Source organism: Patiria miniata, unplaced genomic scaffold (assembly GCF_015706575.1).
Source record: "Patiria miniata isolate m_02_andy unplaced genomic scaffold, ASM1570657v1 HiC_scaffold_11, whole genome shotgun sequence".
Taxonomy (NCBI): Eukaryota; Metazoa; Echinodermata; class Asteroidea; order Valvatida; family Asterinidae; genus Patiria; species Patiria miniata.
In genome coordinates, this window is record NW_024037049.1 from 6,363,203 (window position 1) to 6,378,730 (window position 15,528).

A 15,528-nucleotide genomic window follows, 5' to 3' on the forward strand; every position below is an offset into this window, starting at 1 on the left:
GCCTCGATACATGCACTGTTTGGCCAAGATGGCTAAACAAGTGAAAAGTTCAAATCGTGTGCTTTGTTTTGATAACAAAAATAACTGCTTTTGACAAATATAAGGTGTTGTTATGGCCTTTCAAACAAAATCATTTTTTTTATCAACAGGGCTGATAGTTTTTAGGTGTACATGTACATTCGATTCTTAAAAAAGGCCGAAACAAATGGCAAGGCTTAGTAGATAGAGGAAAGTATACGCTTCATTTTCATGTGAAACACGTGCAGGAGACTTCTAATGTTTGGTCCAAATCGCCGGTTGAAAAATGAAGACTTTTGCGAGATTTCATGACTTGCAATCACAATGTACGTGTGTAAACGTACGCCGACGTTTCGCTCGTACCCCCCGCCCTGCAAACAGGACGCTGGGATACTCAGTGGGCATATGGGTCACAAGGTCACACCGTGTTTGGGTTCCTCGCTCTATGCTTTACAATAGCGACAATCTTTTCGCGTTATGAAAAATGGAAGTTGTTGGAAACATTAGGTGTACATCGAATTCTTAAAATATTAACGACATCACGTTCACAAGATTTTTTGTAGATGAAGGTTCACTTTTTCGTTTGATTACCGCAACATTTGGGAGACTTTCGTCGTTCTCGGAAAAAACCCGGAAATTTCATGACCTAATTTTTAGTCGATTTGTTCGTGAAATAATATCGTCAAAATGCATCGAAATCCTTTTTTTGAGAAAAAAAAGGCCTTGATAGATATATGAAGTAGGTCTTTAACTACCTAAAACAACTTTGTTTGTTTGGATCGGTTGTGGTTTGCCATGAAAATTGCAAATTTTCTGAAGCCCTTTTTATGGCCATCGTTCGCTGGCCTCGCGTTGCTGTAAGTTGTGTGGACGAGAAAATAGAGCAACTACGCGTGGCACGGCAACTGACTGGGTAGGCTATTGTTTTACAAAGGTCATGACCTCTTGTAAGGTCACCAGAGGTTGTATGAAATGGCCTATATATTAAAATTCTCTTTATAGCATTAACACCTTCCATTTAGACATGAATCGTGAAAAAAAGATGATAAATCTTACAAATAGCTATAAACAGGTTTAAAAAGGTCATTGACCTCTCAAAGGTCACCAAAGGTCAGAAATGAATTGTTCCCAAATATGATCATTATATTCATTGTATGAAGACCTATGACATAGACTTGGGTCATGGGAAAGTGAAGTTTTGAAGAACAAAAGTTATGAAAAGAGTATCTAAAGTTCATTGACCTCTCAGAGGTCAAATACAAAATGCCTTAACATCTCAGAGATGCCACAGGGTCTGCTTGAAAAACCGGAACTGGGTCTGCTTGAAAAATAAACGGAACGGCTGCTTGAAAAGAACCAGAACTTTTTTGTGTGTGAGACTGAAAAAGCCACTCCGAGTCAGACACAAAGTCCCTTTTGTCATCTTTATCTTGTAGCCAAGCCTGGTTCCATTTATTTTTTAATTTTGCTTCTATGGCCTTTAGGCTGTTGGTTTGTTCAATCACTTTGACTTTTTCCACATTCCTAATATTCCATTCTGCCTACCCGAATTTCCAACGTAATATTCGACACGAAACATACACATTTCCTTAACACTGCTGTGGGTGTATATGACCTTTGCACTACACAATGCTGGTACCCGGCTTTGGTACCCGGCGTTTTTTTTTATTCACATATATCACTGCAATCAGAAACCACCACACAACAAGCCTGCACGCGGTGAAGTACGCGCGAGGCGCCGTTGTATACATGTACTGCATGCAAGTACATGTACGTTGGCCGCCTGTATCGCATGCAGGCTCAGCAACAACAAAGACTGTTTTTAAGATTACTTCAACGAACAACATTGTGCCGTGCATGCGCCTAAATATACTAAATAGAGAACGCTAACGAGGTAAAAATCAATGCATTTCCACAGTTTTTCTTCTCTTTTTCCGGTTTCTTGTGACGGCCGGAAAAACCAGAATTTGTGAGAATAAAAAAAAACAAAAAAACGGAATTCCGGTTAAAACCAGAAAAGTGGCATCTCTGATATCTGAAATTGTTCTTCATGGCATGAAGAATCAACATGCGAAATTTCATGCTTTTATCACAATTCACACAATCCTTTAGCGTAATTTGGGCCATGCTGCACCACTAATAGGCCAATTATAATTAATGGAGTAAAGCAAGAGTTTAGCAAACCATGTGGAGTTATGAATATGAGTAAACCCAACTACTGAGGGCACTACAGATATTCATTATGTTTATTTATCAAAGGGTCTAATTCTTTTTAGTAGATAAACCCTCTTTCACTGTTCTAGCCCCCTAAAATAAATGTTGCCTCTTTTAGAACTTAGCAGTGGTTCCAAATATTTTACACAAAGTGGCATCAGTTAACTCTTTAAAAAAGGCACTTACTGCAAAATAGCATTCTGCTTGGTAAGCTTTCTTTGCTTTTCATCAAGGAGGCCAATATCTTGATTGAGGGTTTGCAACTTTTTCTGTAAAAAGAAAATAATTCAGACAAAATGTAAAAGTGAAAAAAAATAAATGGACTCTGTGCAAAAGTACCTTTTCAACAGTAACAACTAGAGAAATTTGATATTTACAAGAGATAGACCTCCAGGAGGAACTCTGAAGACATTGCTGATTCGTGAGTGACATTCACTCAAAGATGCTGCTGTTTTGTGTACATTCATACTAAAATAAGCTTGCATGTATACATGTACATCACATTACATGTATGTGAACTGGTGTGCGCATGTCTCTCCACTGGAGCTCTTACAATCTGTTACAAAGTGCTGTCTACCAATAATGCACGGAGCCCAGAGAAGAAGAAAAAACAGGCAGAAAACATACAGGATGAGGGGGAAAAGCACATGTATGGAAATACAGAAAAGAAGACATGTCAGAAATAATTGAGGAGGCAGAACCGAAGGGTAAGGACTGTGAGTGAACTTGGGAAAAGATCAAATGGGAACTAGAGGTTCGTGTTTGTTTAGTTACAAATGCAGAGTGGTCGGGCAGACAACTATTTCATTAAACACTGCCCAGTTAAGTTATGAATATTTTTATGTCAGAACAAAGGATCATGAAATTTAACCTTTCTAGTACAACCAATTATTTTGTTTCAACAAAATACCTCTTTTATGGTGTGATAAATTTCAGTGTACATTTTATGTACACGTACAAGTTATTTCTGATTTGATGACGTCATCAGTCCAAAAAGAGCAAGTGAATACTGCTTTAGTTCGGAGATGATACCGGGTACATGTTCTTATGAAGTTTAAAAAACATGAAAATATGGAAAATATAAATAACACCTAACTTCCGATTTGATGATGTCACAGCATTAGGTCAACACTGTAAAGGATATCATTATTTGGGCTACGATGATAGGCCTAGTCGTAAGACAGGGGGTCAAATGATTAAATTAAATCTCAAATTCTCCCTACAGTAACTTCCAGTCTGATGCAAAGTTATCTGTGGTTAACCAAAGAATATCAAGGGGCAATTTGGTAAATTTTGGACAGATGGTTTTAAAAACTAAAAAGCAAACTCTATTTGACGTGCTGCTATAGGGCACCCTTTTTGATAATGATGTCATCACCCGTGGAGAAGTATTGTCCGGAAAAAAAAAAAGAAAGAAAGAAAGAAAGAAAGATTAATCGTAACAGATCCAAAGAGTGGTCGGGTTGTGCCCGACCACTCAAAGAAAGAAAGAAAGATTAATCGTAACAGATCCAAAGAGTGGTCGGGTTGTGCCCGACCACTCAATAAGTGTTTGCATTCATAGCATCTAACTTCCTGTTTTATGATGTTAAAGTATTTGGAAGCAAAAGTGAACATTATAATGGATATCACTATTTGGGCTACAAAGATATACGACATGGATCGATATAAATTAAATTTAAAATTAGTTGTTTTCAAATTCGCAAAGAAGTAACTTACGATCTGATGATGTCATGAATTTGAAACCTTGCCAACTTATTTACTAGTTCATGAAAGAATATTTACTAAATATATTTTACTAAATATATAAAAATATTTACTAGTTCATGAAAGGGGATTTAGTAAAATTTGAACAGATGATTTTCAAATTATGGAAAGCAAACAGTGTTTATGTGCTGCTAGGGGGCACCCTTTCGAAAGATGACGTCATCACACTGGTTTTTTTTTTGTCTGACATTCATCACTAAACACTATCAAAATGATATGTGTGTAGTAAAATGCTTCCGCCTTTGAATTACATTCGGTTTTCATTGCACTTCCGGTAACACCGGAAGTGAAGGTCAAGCGGTTGTATGACCGGGGACAAGAAATATTTCTCATTGCAGAGTCTACAACCTCACAAAAAACGAACACGATACTCAATTTAGTTCGAAAGATATAGCGCAAACTATTTTGTAAGCATTTACCCTGAAATCGCTTGGAATTTGATACCTGATGACGTCATGATGACATAACAACATTTATAACATCTTTGTAACATGGTAAAAGTTCACACTAGGTTTCTGGATCATACTGTAAACTGTTCAGAAGAATTTCTGCTTTGTTTTGATTTCAGGCTAAAGTCTTCATTTTGAATTCACCTAACTTTGACCTTCCGGTAGACCCGGAAGTAAAGGTCAAGCGAGTTCACGTACACGACAAAAAATGTTTATCAATTCATGGTCTATCTGATGACAGAATACAAACACTATTGATGATTTTGTTCAAGAGTATAGGTGAAAGCAATTGGTCACTTTTTCAGCTAAAATTGCTTGTAATTTGACACCTAATGACGTCATAATAACCTTCATAATGACGTCAGAGTAATATGCACCACTTTAGATGAGGGTCGATATCATATCATGAACCGTTTAGGAGAAAAGCCGCGGAGAAGTAATGTCCGGGGAAAAAAAATAAAGATTTATCAGAACAATAACATCCCAGTTAGTTTATTTAGGAAGGAAAAAAAATAATTCTGCTTCCAATTACATTCCTTTCAAAAATAGGGTTGGTCGGTTGGGGAAAAAAAATAGATTGAATGGGGTATTCAATTATATGCGAAGTTTTAGCCTGAACTATTTCCATTGCACTACGAAAGCTATACACAAAATGGCCACAAAAAGTGAATAAAACGTACCTTAATTATTGTCAATATATTTACGTTTGATAATTCTTCAAAAATGATGGAAAATTCAGGTCGTTCGCATCATATGCACAACGCTAGTCAAGACGGGAAGCTGGCCCAAACTTCGAAGTGTGTGATGCACTGTGCATGTGTGGCCCGCGGCCAGCAGACCTCGTTTTTAAGGTCGAAAATTTCGGGAAACACGCTGCATTGTATCATTGTATCTCATACTGTATCTCAAAATGAACACTTGAGCACGGAAAATATTTACACAGACAACCTAGATCAATTCTGTAAATTAACTTGCAAAAATGTTCTTTCTCCATCGGTATTTTCTTGGCATTTTTACTATGTCGGATCCGACCAGTTGACAGAGCATGTGCCTGGCGCCTGCATAATGCATAGCCATGCTAGCGCTATCGATCGCATAGCCGTGCAAAGACTAGTTACTGCATTTTCATCATGTCTTCTAAATTGGCACGGCGGGAACCAGTCATCGCCGCATTGAGCTGGGTTTACGCACGTGATTATAGTCACCGTAACATCGAATTGCGAAGTAGTTATTATGAAGCGAATTTGTAAAAATAACGGAGGTTTCTTTTGCAAAAATAGCGATTGTAAGTAAGAAAACAAATAAATATAAGCTTTTTGGATGCAAAAGGGTTGTTGAGAGGTATTTTGTGAAGACAGAAAAGACAACAGGTTTTTATTTTTATTTATTCAATCATTATTTTTTATTTTTTTTTGGAATTGCCGATAAAATTTTAGGGTCGCAGCCTAAAAATAGGGTCAGTCGGGTAACCGGAAGCAGAACTATTAATTTTTTTGGCCTTAAGAATATTTCCATGTTAGACCAAAGGATCACGAACTTTATCCTTTCCAGTACTACCAATTATTTTGTAAAAACAAATTTATGGATCTTTTAGGGTATAATAAATTTTAGTATACATTTTAAGTACACGTACACATTATTTCCGGTTTGAATATGTCATCAGTCGAAAAAGGGAAGGGAATAGTGATTTAGTTCAAGGAAGATACCTGTTTATCATTAAGTAAAAATAACGCATGGAAATATTGAAAAAGTAAGTATATGTAATAATAACACCCAACTTCCGGTTGGATGACGTCACATTATTTGGAAGCAAAATCTCAACATTAAGTGTAACAGATGTCATTATTTGGGCTAGGAACAAGGTCATGAGACAGGAATCAAATGATGGATTTAAATTGAAAACAAAATGATTATTATTAAATTCTACAGTCACTTACGGTCTGATGACGTCATGATTATGAAACCTTGCAAATTCATTTGTGGTTGCTCACAGTATATATAGGGGCAATTTAGTAAAATTTTGATTGAAGGTGTTAACATTTGAAAAGGTTAAACTCTTTTTGATGTGCCGCTAGTGGGACGTCCTATCGGGGATGACGTCAAAATTATGATTTTGGGGTTTGGCATTCCCACTTGCATCCGTTTTTGAATTACATTCAAGTTCTTTTGCACTTCAGTTTTGTACCCAGGAATAAGAAATGTTGCTCAAGGCACCGTCTACAACCTCACGAATACGATACTCTATTAAGTTCAAGAGATATACATGTAGCTCAAACTTAACAATTAATGACGTCACTGGTCAATTTTTTCTAAAGAACAACCTTACCAGAGACTAACATCGTTAGTGCCTTATTCATATTACAAGGCACTTCTGGTTTCAACCAAAAGGAAGGGTCACGTGATTAGACACACACGAGATAAAATGAAGATCCTGGATTATTCTATCAATTCCAGCAAAAGCCAAGTTCAGGTCTCTCAAGATTGATTTTGTATTGATTTTCGAAGATTAAATCTAGAAATCTTTAATCGCTTGTAATTTGATACCTGATGACTTCATGATGACGCAACAAAAATTACAACATCTTCGTAACATGCAGGCATGCAACTGGGAATTTAGAAAAAATGAGGAAACTCCAAACCACAAAAGATTTTGTACAGTGTTTTTCAATATGTAATGGCATCCCTGAGAAGTAAAAAACAAGGAAATCAGCGGATCCAAGAAAAAGTTGAATGCCTGAACACGGTACAAGTTCACACAAGGTTTTATGATCATCCCTTAAACCATTCGGAAGAAATTTTGCTTTGTTTCGATTTCAGGCTAATGTCTTCATTTTGAATTCACCTAACTTTGACCTTTAAATAGACCCGAAAGTAAAGGTCAAGCAAGTTCACGAATACAACAAAAAAGGTTAAACAATGAATGGTCTATCTGATTACAAGGTTCGAAAATAATAGATTATTTTGTTCAAGAGACATACGTTAGTTGAAAGAAGATGGTCATTTTTCAACGAAAATCGCTTGTAATTTGACACACGAGGAAGTCATCATGACGTTAGAGTAATATGCACCACTAGGGATGAGGGTCGATATACATGTATGTTGAGTTACAAGTTCATACCATGCACCGTTTAGAGAAACCCACGGAGAATTATTGTCCAGAAAAAAAAAGCAAGAAAGACAGAAAGAAAGAACATTTATCAGAACAATTCTAAACAGAGGTCGGGTTGTGCCTCACCACTCAATTTAATCGGAACAATTCTAAACAGTGGTCAGGCTGTGCCCGACCACTCAAAAAAATAAGACTTATTTATGTTGAATTTGTATACTATTGCATGGGGAGACTTTACCACCAGTGAAATGTACATGAAGTGCAATGCCTGAGATACAACATAAAATACACCACAATAACAAATAAACACATCTACATTGTACACTACCACTGTACGCATGATAAAATCATGTAAAAACAACATGGAAACACACTAACCTGCAACATGTTAAGTTCATCAGCATTGGACTGTCTTGCTGACTCAATAGCAGAGGCGATTTCACTGTGTATACTATCAGGAAAAAACTGAAGCTGATGTCTTAGTATGCTGGAATTGATGGTCTCTGTCTCAAGTTTCAAGTGCACCCTGATACACTCTTCATTCTGAAAGTACATGTACCACAGAAAATGATCTACTTTAAAGTACTCTAGAATAAAGTATGTTACACGTATGTACAAGAAGTAAATTACATAAGCATTCTGAAAAGGCACTGGAATAATAATTACAATGTCATAAGGTTTTGAGAAGTTTGTCAGTAGCTGCATAGATATTCTGAACAGATTGTTTCAGCTATTGACTCAATGGCAGTGCAGTGTTGTTAAAAAGAATGTCAATGCAAACGAATGCAACATTTTACCATGCTTATATGCTGTGCTGTTGGAAACAGCCTGTTACACAGAGTGTCTTGTAGACAATGCTCCTCTACTTTTTGAGCAATGAATACTGAGAATGAAAGAATGCTTTGTATTGTCTGCATTTATCTCAGTATTGTGGCTGCTGAACACAGTTGTACTGGGTCTTTGGGCTCCATTCACAATTCCCCGCTCACCGGCAAGAAAGGGAGACTTGGGAAAGACCAAAGTTTGGTTACCCAACCAAAGACTCCGACTTTTATTTCTGATAAATCTTAGATTCATCAGAAATAGATCTTTTGGTCTGAGAATTTGCTTAATTCCGTAAGTTCTACTTACGGTAGAGGGCACACTGCAAGGAGTCGACGTGAAATTTTTAGCTCTGCGAACTCGCAGTTTTAATCTTTTTTTTTATCACTTTATTTTTGGCCATCCTATGTTGATATTGACATTTGGTGTTTATCTAACTCATCGTGTTTTAAACCATTTTCGGCGTGACTTTGATTTCTATTTGGATGTGAACAGTAACGTGTTTTGTTGTATGTGACTGCCATCTTGGATTTTAACCTGGATTTTTATTTACGTCAATGTCAAGGGGCCATCCCAGATTGTAATAATTGTTAAACTCTTCGCGTTTTAAGCTTTTCCATTCTTAACATTTTTTTTAACTCTTCTTAGCCAATTCTTCAGTTGACTTTGATTTTGATTTGGATGTGAACTGAAACATGTATCGTAGTACTGGTACATGTATGTTTGTGACTGCCAACTTGGATTTTAGCCTGGTTTTTAACTACGTCAACATGACATCCCGATTGTGCGTGGATTCCAGGGGCGGATCCAGAAATTTTCACGGGGGGGGGGGGGGGTTTTCATCAGCCAAACAATCTGAAAATGTACACAGGTTTTTTTTTTCGGACATTTGGCCTCCGTAAAATCAAAAACTGGGGTGGGGGGGGATGGGCTGGTACCATATTTCAATAGGGGGCACTGTTCAAATTTGACGATTATTAACATTAGATTACAGAATGGTGTACCTTATTTTGATCAGGCGTACATTATACCAGTATAATTTTTTTTTGGGGGGGGGGTGTCACAGCAGGGGGGGTTTGGATTTTTTTTTAGGAATTTGTATGATACTTCTTTTTTTTTGACAGAGCTGGGGGGGTGGTTTTGACCCCCCCCAAAAAACCTCTGGATCCGCGCCTGGATTCTCTTATTTTGTTCTGGAGGGACACTCAACAACCTTTGATATGGCACTCTTTAACTCTCCATGCGAAACTTGGATTTCTCTGCTTGGGATCAGGATTTTTGCAATGATAAAGATCTTCACCCCAGTTCAACTAAATATTGCTGATCAACCATCATTTTCTGTGGACCACTGGTCCACATCGATCATCTGTAAGTTGTTGGAACACATCATCCATGGAAACATAATGAAGCATTTTGAGAAGTTTGATATACATGTACATGTACATGTACATGATCATGTGAAACTGCACTTGTGGATGACTTGCAGAAGACCCTTGACAGAAGAAGTCAGGCAGATCTTATAATTATGGACTTTAGCAAGGCTTTTGACATCGTCCCATATAGACGTCTCCTAGCAAAGCTCCACCATGTTGGAATTCGAAATAACATCCTTGGATCGACAATTTTCTCACTAACATCGTCAGAAAATGGTGGTCGATGGTGAGTCATCAGAAAAGTCTCCTGCGGCTTCAAGTGTTACTTAGCTGAGGGGACGGTGTTGGGGCCGATGCTTTTTCTTGTCCATATAAAGGATTTACCTGCCAACCTATTGTAGCGGTGCACAGCCGCATGGTGGCATATTCACCAAGCTGGGATTTGGGGTGAAGCCACTTTCAGGGCACGTGCTGTCTCGGTACCTGGGGATCCAGGCACGACAGTGCACGCGCGCGTATCATAGTCGTACGATGGGCAGAAATAAAGCAGAAATTGTGTTCACGCTCTTTTTAGGCAGTTCTGATCTGAAACTTGTTGGAGAAAGATGTACGACATGGAACACCACAGAAACAACCATTGTTAAATAAAACGATTATAATTATGTGAATACATGTATTGATTTAGGGGAACAAAGTTGAAGAGAATCAGAAGAGACAAGAAGAGAAGTTCATCCTTGTGTCCGTGTCACATTTATTCTATTCATTGTATCGTGCTGTTTGTCTTGTTACGCTAATTTTAGCCTAATCGTCCCAAAGAAAATAGTCCTTAGACCGCGAGGACTCGTTACACTATCATCAAGTGTGAGACTATTTGCCGATGATTTCATACTCTATTGAGAAGTCAACAGCAATCACGATGCTGAGTGCCTTCAAACAGACAGCTACAGCCTCAAAGATTGGGAGTCTGCCTAGCAAATGGGTTTCAATAAAGCCAAATGTTTCACTATAAGTATCACGCACAAAAAGAAACCAGTCCTCAACCAGTAAACAATGGGCGATCATATCCTTGAAGAAGTGAAAAGCCATCCCTACCTTGGTGTGGAGTTCTCATCTGACATGTCATGGAACAAACACATTAATCAGATTTCTACAAAAGCCAACAGAACCCTGGGTTTACTTAGGAGGAACCTGTCCTGCTGCGACAGGTCAACTAAAACTACAGCCTATTCTGCCTTGGTCCGTCCACTTTTGGAATACTTTACACAATCTGGGATCCTTACCAACAATCCAACAAAGAAACCATTGAAAAAGTCCAGAGACGTGCTGCAAGATTTGTTTCCAATGACTACAGCCGCCAATCCAGCATTACCGAAATGCTTATTCTACTGGAGTGGGACACCGTTGAAAACAGAAGTACCGGTACAAGGGCTCGCTTACACCTTATCTACAAAGAAACCCACCGCTTCATGCCCAGCAACATCACTCATCATCTCAATTCAGGCCAAAAACACGTCAGAGTACTGGGAAATGCATCTACAAGCACATCTCAGCAATCAGAAGTCGTTGTACCGGTACCTCAAGACCCTTCTTGCTTGGAATTTGCTACCCAGGGTGGCCCGTTGTGCCCCAATGTTAGAAAACTTCAAGAATCACCTACTAAATATTGAACTGGCTGACCCACTTAAATGTACTAAAAACTCGTTTGCCCCGACTCCTTACATTTGCGCTGTATGGGATAGCCACACCAGGCATTTGTACAGAAACTAACAGATACCTACCATCGCTATTTTCGGAAAGAAACCGTCGGGTTTTTTTCGCTGATGCGATCGGCATGCAAGCTTTGCAGTGGTGAAAGCACATGCATCATGCTTAAAGAAATATTAGACTGGTTCCTGCTGTGCGTGCTACAATGTCTAAAGTTGAGGATGGGAACCAGCCAATGGCCGTACATAGCCTTACAGTTTGAAATTGACATTGCAAAAATGTCAAACAAACATCGGTGGAGAACGAATATTTCTGCGAGTTAAATTCACAGAACGTAATCTCTCTTCTCTGTGTAAGTAATATTCCATTTTAATGTAATGATCTCGCTGTTTTGGGTTTTTTTGCTCGAACTTAAGTGATACAGCATTGCCTGTTTCTGCAAAATGTCTGCTGTAACACATGCTTTGTTGCCCCGGGTAGACACACAGTGCATGCGATAGACTGCATGAAGTCAATGCAGCGCTGATGTAAGCAATACGGCTGGAGTTGGCCAGCGGCCGTTGTTATTATTATTATTATTATTATTAAACAAAACAAATCAGGTACATGTAGAGTGGAAAAAGTGCAAGCACTACAAGTTGCTTTACAGCAACCCCACACTCCTGAAGCGTCGGCGAAGAAAACAAAAACTCAAGAGACAGCAATCAATATAAAGAACGAGAAAACAAGAACATGTGTGATCGACTAAAACTGGGCAATAACGAACACCACCAGATATTATTAAATGGACCTTAGATTCTTGTTAGCCATTGACTTAAAAGTATGCACACTCTCTGCTGCAAATGTATCACCATCTTAAAGGAATTCCATAGCTGTACGGCACTGCGCAAGAAACAAAACTGGAACTGGCTGATGCGACATCTCATCGGCTGCAGAGCATTAAAGCGGAAACCGATTATTTCTTGCCAGCACATACAGCTCAGTGACATAATCGTATAGTGGGTGAAGCGGATTGAACCGTTTCTTGTTTCATACATTACTGACATTGCGTCGATGACCCAGATCACACATAGCATTGCCGTCACAAAGAAATCGAGCAGTATGGAGTACCCTGTCAATGAGACGGATATGAGATGCAGCAGCAGATGACCAAACTGGAGCACAATATACAGAAGTGGAAGGACGAAGCAGCGGAAACAGCTAGCAGAGATGGACACATCATTGATTATACAACACCTGAATAAATCCCTGTCATCTGATTGGTGGATCGTTGATCACATGTCATTGAATTATTCGTCCCAATGCACGCACGGCACGGCACGCGCGTGGCGCGCAGCGCACGGTGCAATGGAAGTTCTATTGCACGCTGAATAGAACTTCCATTGCACGGTGTCACTGCTGCTGCTGGTGGCGCTGTTTTAAATTGAGATAAATTGAATATGATTGTTCTCAGCCTGTTGAACAGTTTGCATGAATTTAATATGATGAACTTGTCGAACTTTAAACAGTTTGTAACCCGAATAAATTGGCTATTAAAAGTCAACCAATCAGATGACAAGGATTTTTTTCAGGCGTTATATAAAACAAATAATGAATGTTTCACGTTCATGCAATGGAAAGAATAATTTCATTCAGTGACAGATGAAATGTTCCATTCCACTCGGCTTCACCTCGTTGCACTCACAAACATTCATTATTTGTACAATATCATATAGGCCTCCTCATTATCCCAAGTTTGCCAGAAGCGGAACTGACAAGAGATCGAATACGACCCTCAAAGGTTAATTTCGAATCCAATTTGACAACCAAGATTTTAATTCATCGCAACCATTGAGAATTGAGTAGATTGCTCTGCGGTGGATGGAGGCTGCGAGATCGGCAGATGCACAAGCTACTCGACTTTGATGTGTTCTACTTCAACACTTCTACTCTGACTGAATTCTAAGTAACCTGAGCCTTCAGCTAGATGTCTCTGGCTAGTAGAGTCACGAGGAATGAGCAGGGGCTGACAAAAATCAGGAATTTTCAGATCTGCATCATGAAGAAAGTCATGACGACCTCTGATGTTCGCAAAAAAGAACTGTGGCGCAATCCGGTAGAACCTGGGTTTAATAATCTCCACAACAGATCAATAGCCAATACAAGTAATCAACGGGATAAGAAACCCAAAAAGTCATAAAAAGTGCATAAGTACGTCAACCAATTTGGCATTTAACCTAGAGGAACCAGCTCAAGCTCCCCAAAGGCAACAGACAGGAGAAGAACTTATTGGCAAGGGGCTGCCTTGCTAGGGCAGGCGTCACCTCTCAATAGGTCTACGATGGACCTTCCCACCTACACTGTCCACGTGTAGCTACCAGCCGATTTCACGAAACTGTGCATAACTTACGCCTTAATTGCTTATAGGGCAAGACTTACGCCATAAACTTATGGCGTAGCTGCGCTAGATCTTAAAATCCATTTCACGAAACTCGACTTAAGCTGTGTAACATCGGATTTTCACTTAATTTTTTTAACTTGTTAGGACAAGGGTGACCTCGAGTTTTATCAACGACTGTTTGAAATTGATAATCATACATACATGAAATGTACGCTGAGTTTATGCATACATCCGCGATTCCCGCCAAACTTTTTCTTGGACGCCACCATTTGTTTTATTTCGTTAACGCTGACGCTGACATGACGCTGCCACAGTTTTCACCACATTCATGGCCGGTACGGGTAATTAAGTTTATTTCATGATTGGAAGCCCAAACCAATGCTTGCCTTAAGAAGATAAACACTCGTAGCAGACATTATTTCAGTTTTGTACCACATAAAATCGAGACTGTGAGTGCAACTTTCTGACTAGTGTCAGTCATGTCGTCGGAATTGGACGGACAACCCGTACGTGGTCGTCTGCTGAATGAGATTTGGCGGCAAGTTAGACTAGCAAAAAAAGTGATCAAAATTTAGGCAATAGCTCATGCACGGCATGTCAACCGTGCGTGCAGCATGCATGCGGTAGGCCTCCTCGTTAACCATGTCTAGAAGTAAACCATGTAAACCCTGTGATAGTAACTGGGTCGAGGCGAAGCTTTGGATTTTGATTGAATTGGTGAGGTAAAATGTAGACCATCTGTTCAAGAATAATTTGAAGGGGAAGAGGGCACCGGCCAATGTAGAAAAAGTGAAAAAGCTTTGTTCGCAGCGGGCTGTGAGTGTCCTTCGAGAAAGTGGCTGCCAACAAAGGGAGTGGTTCAAAGTAAGAAAGAGATGGGGAGAGATCTGTCAGCCAAAGCCAAAAAATACAGGAGAAATGTAGAAAAGACAGGTAGGCCTAGTTATGTGGTTTTATTTGGGCAATGACAATGTTTATGGGAAAGTGTTCTAAAGTATTAAGCCTGTTGTCATGGTCAGCCTAATCCAGAAGCCCCAGCCTAATCCAGAAGCACGCAATTTACACTGCGCCTTTTTAATTTGCGCACCAGGCGCGGATCCAGAGGGGGGGGGGGTTGGGGTCAAACCCCCCCCCCCCCTCCAGCTCTGTCTAAAAAAAAAAATTCCATACAAATTCCTAAAAAATAAGTTGAAACACCCCCCCCAAAAAATTATACTTTTATAATGTCTGCCTGTTTAAAATACGATACACCATTCTGTAATCTAGTGTTAATAATCGTCAAATTTGAACAGCGCCCCTTATTGAAATATAGTACCAGCCCCCCCCCCCCAGTTTTTTATTTTACAGAGGCAAAGTGTCCAGAGAAAAAAACCTGTGATTTGAGAATCTTGCGCAAGTTTAAACTTGCATACGCAAGATGAAGTATAAACAATATAAAAGGCAATGGTAGGCTTGCAAAATTTCCACGGCGTTCTTATCTTTGGCATTTGGTTATTTTCCACCACAAACTTTCCATAAGAAAGTACAGTCGTTTTCCTAGTTCCGGATAGAAAAGGGAAAGAATGTTGCAACCTGACGCTGCTTTTTTCCTTCATATATCATCAATGAGTTTATACGACTGTAGTGCATGAACAAAATATTCAAAATCACACAGTACAAGTGATGTTCCGAGGAGAAAATTAATCGTTGATT

General features: G+C 39.1%; 1 protein-coding gene across 1 annotated transcript in view; it reads right to left on the minus strand.

Annotated features, from left to right (window-relative positions):
* The window catches only part of LOC119743107 (coiled-coil domain-containing protein 175-like), a 254,808-nt gene that overhangs the window by 207,272 nt on the left and 32,008 nt on the right, over positions 1 to 15,528 (minus strand). Inside the window, exons 3-4 of the mRNA XM_038219464.1 lie at positions 7,936 to 8,100; positions 2,419 to 2,501 (exon numbers count right to left, since the gene is read on the minus strand). Of these exons, the coding sequence (XP_038075392.1) occupies positions 2,419 to 2,501; positions 7,936 to 8,100 (248 nt within the window). The remainder of the gene's footprint in view (positions 1 to 2,418; positions 2,502 to 7,935; positions 8,101 to 15,528) is intronic.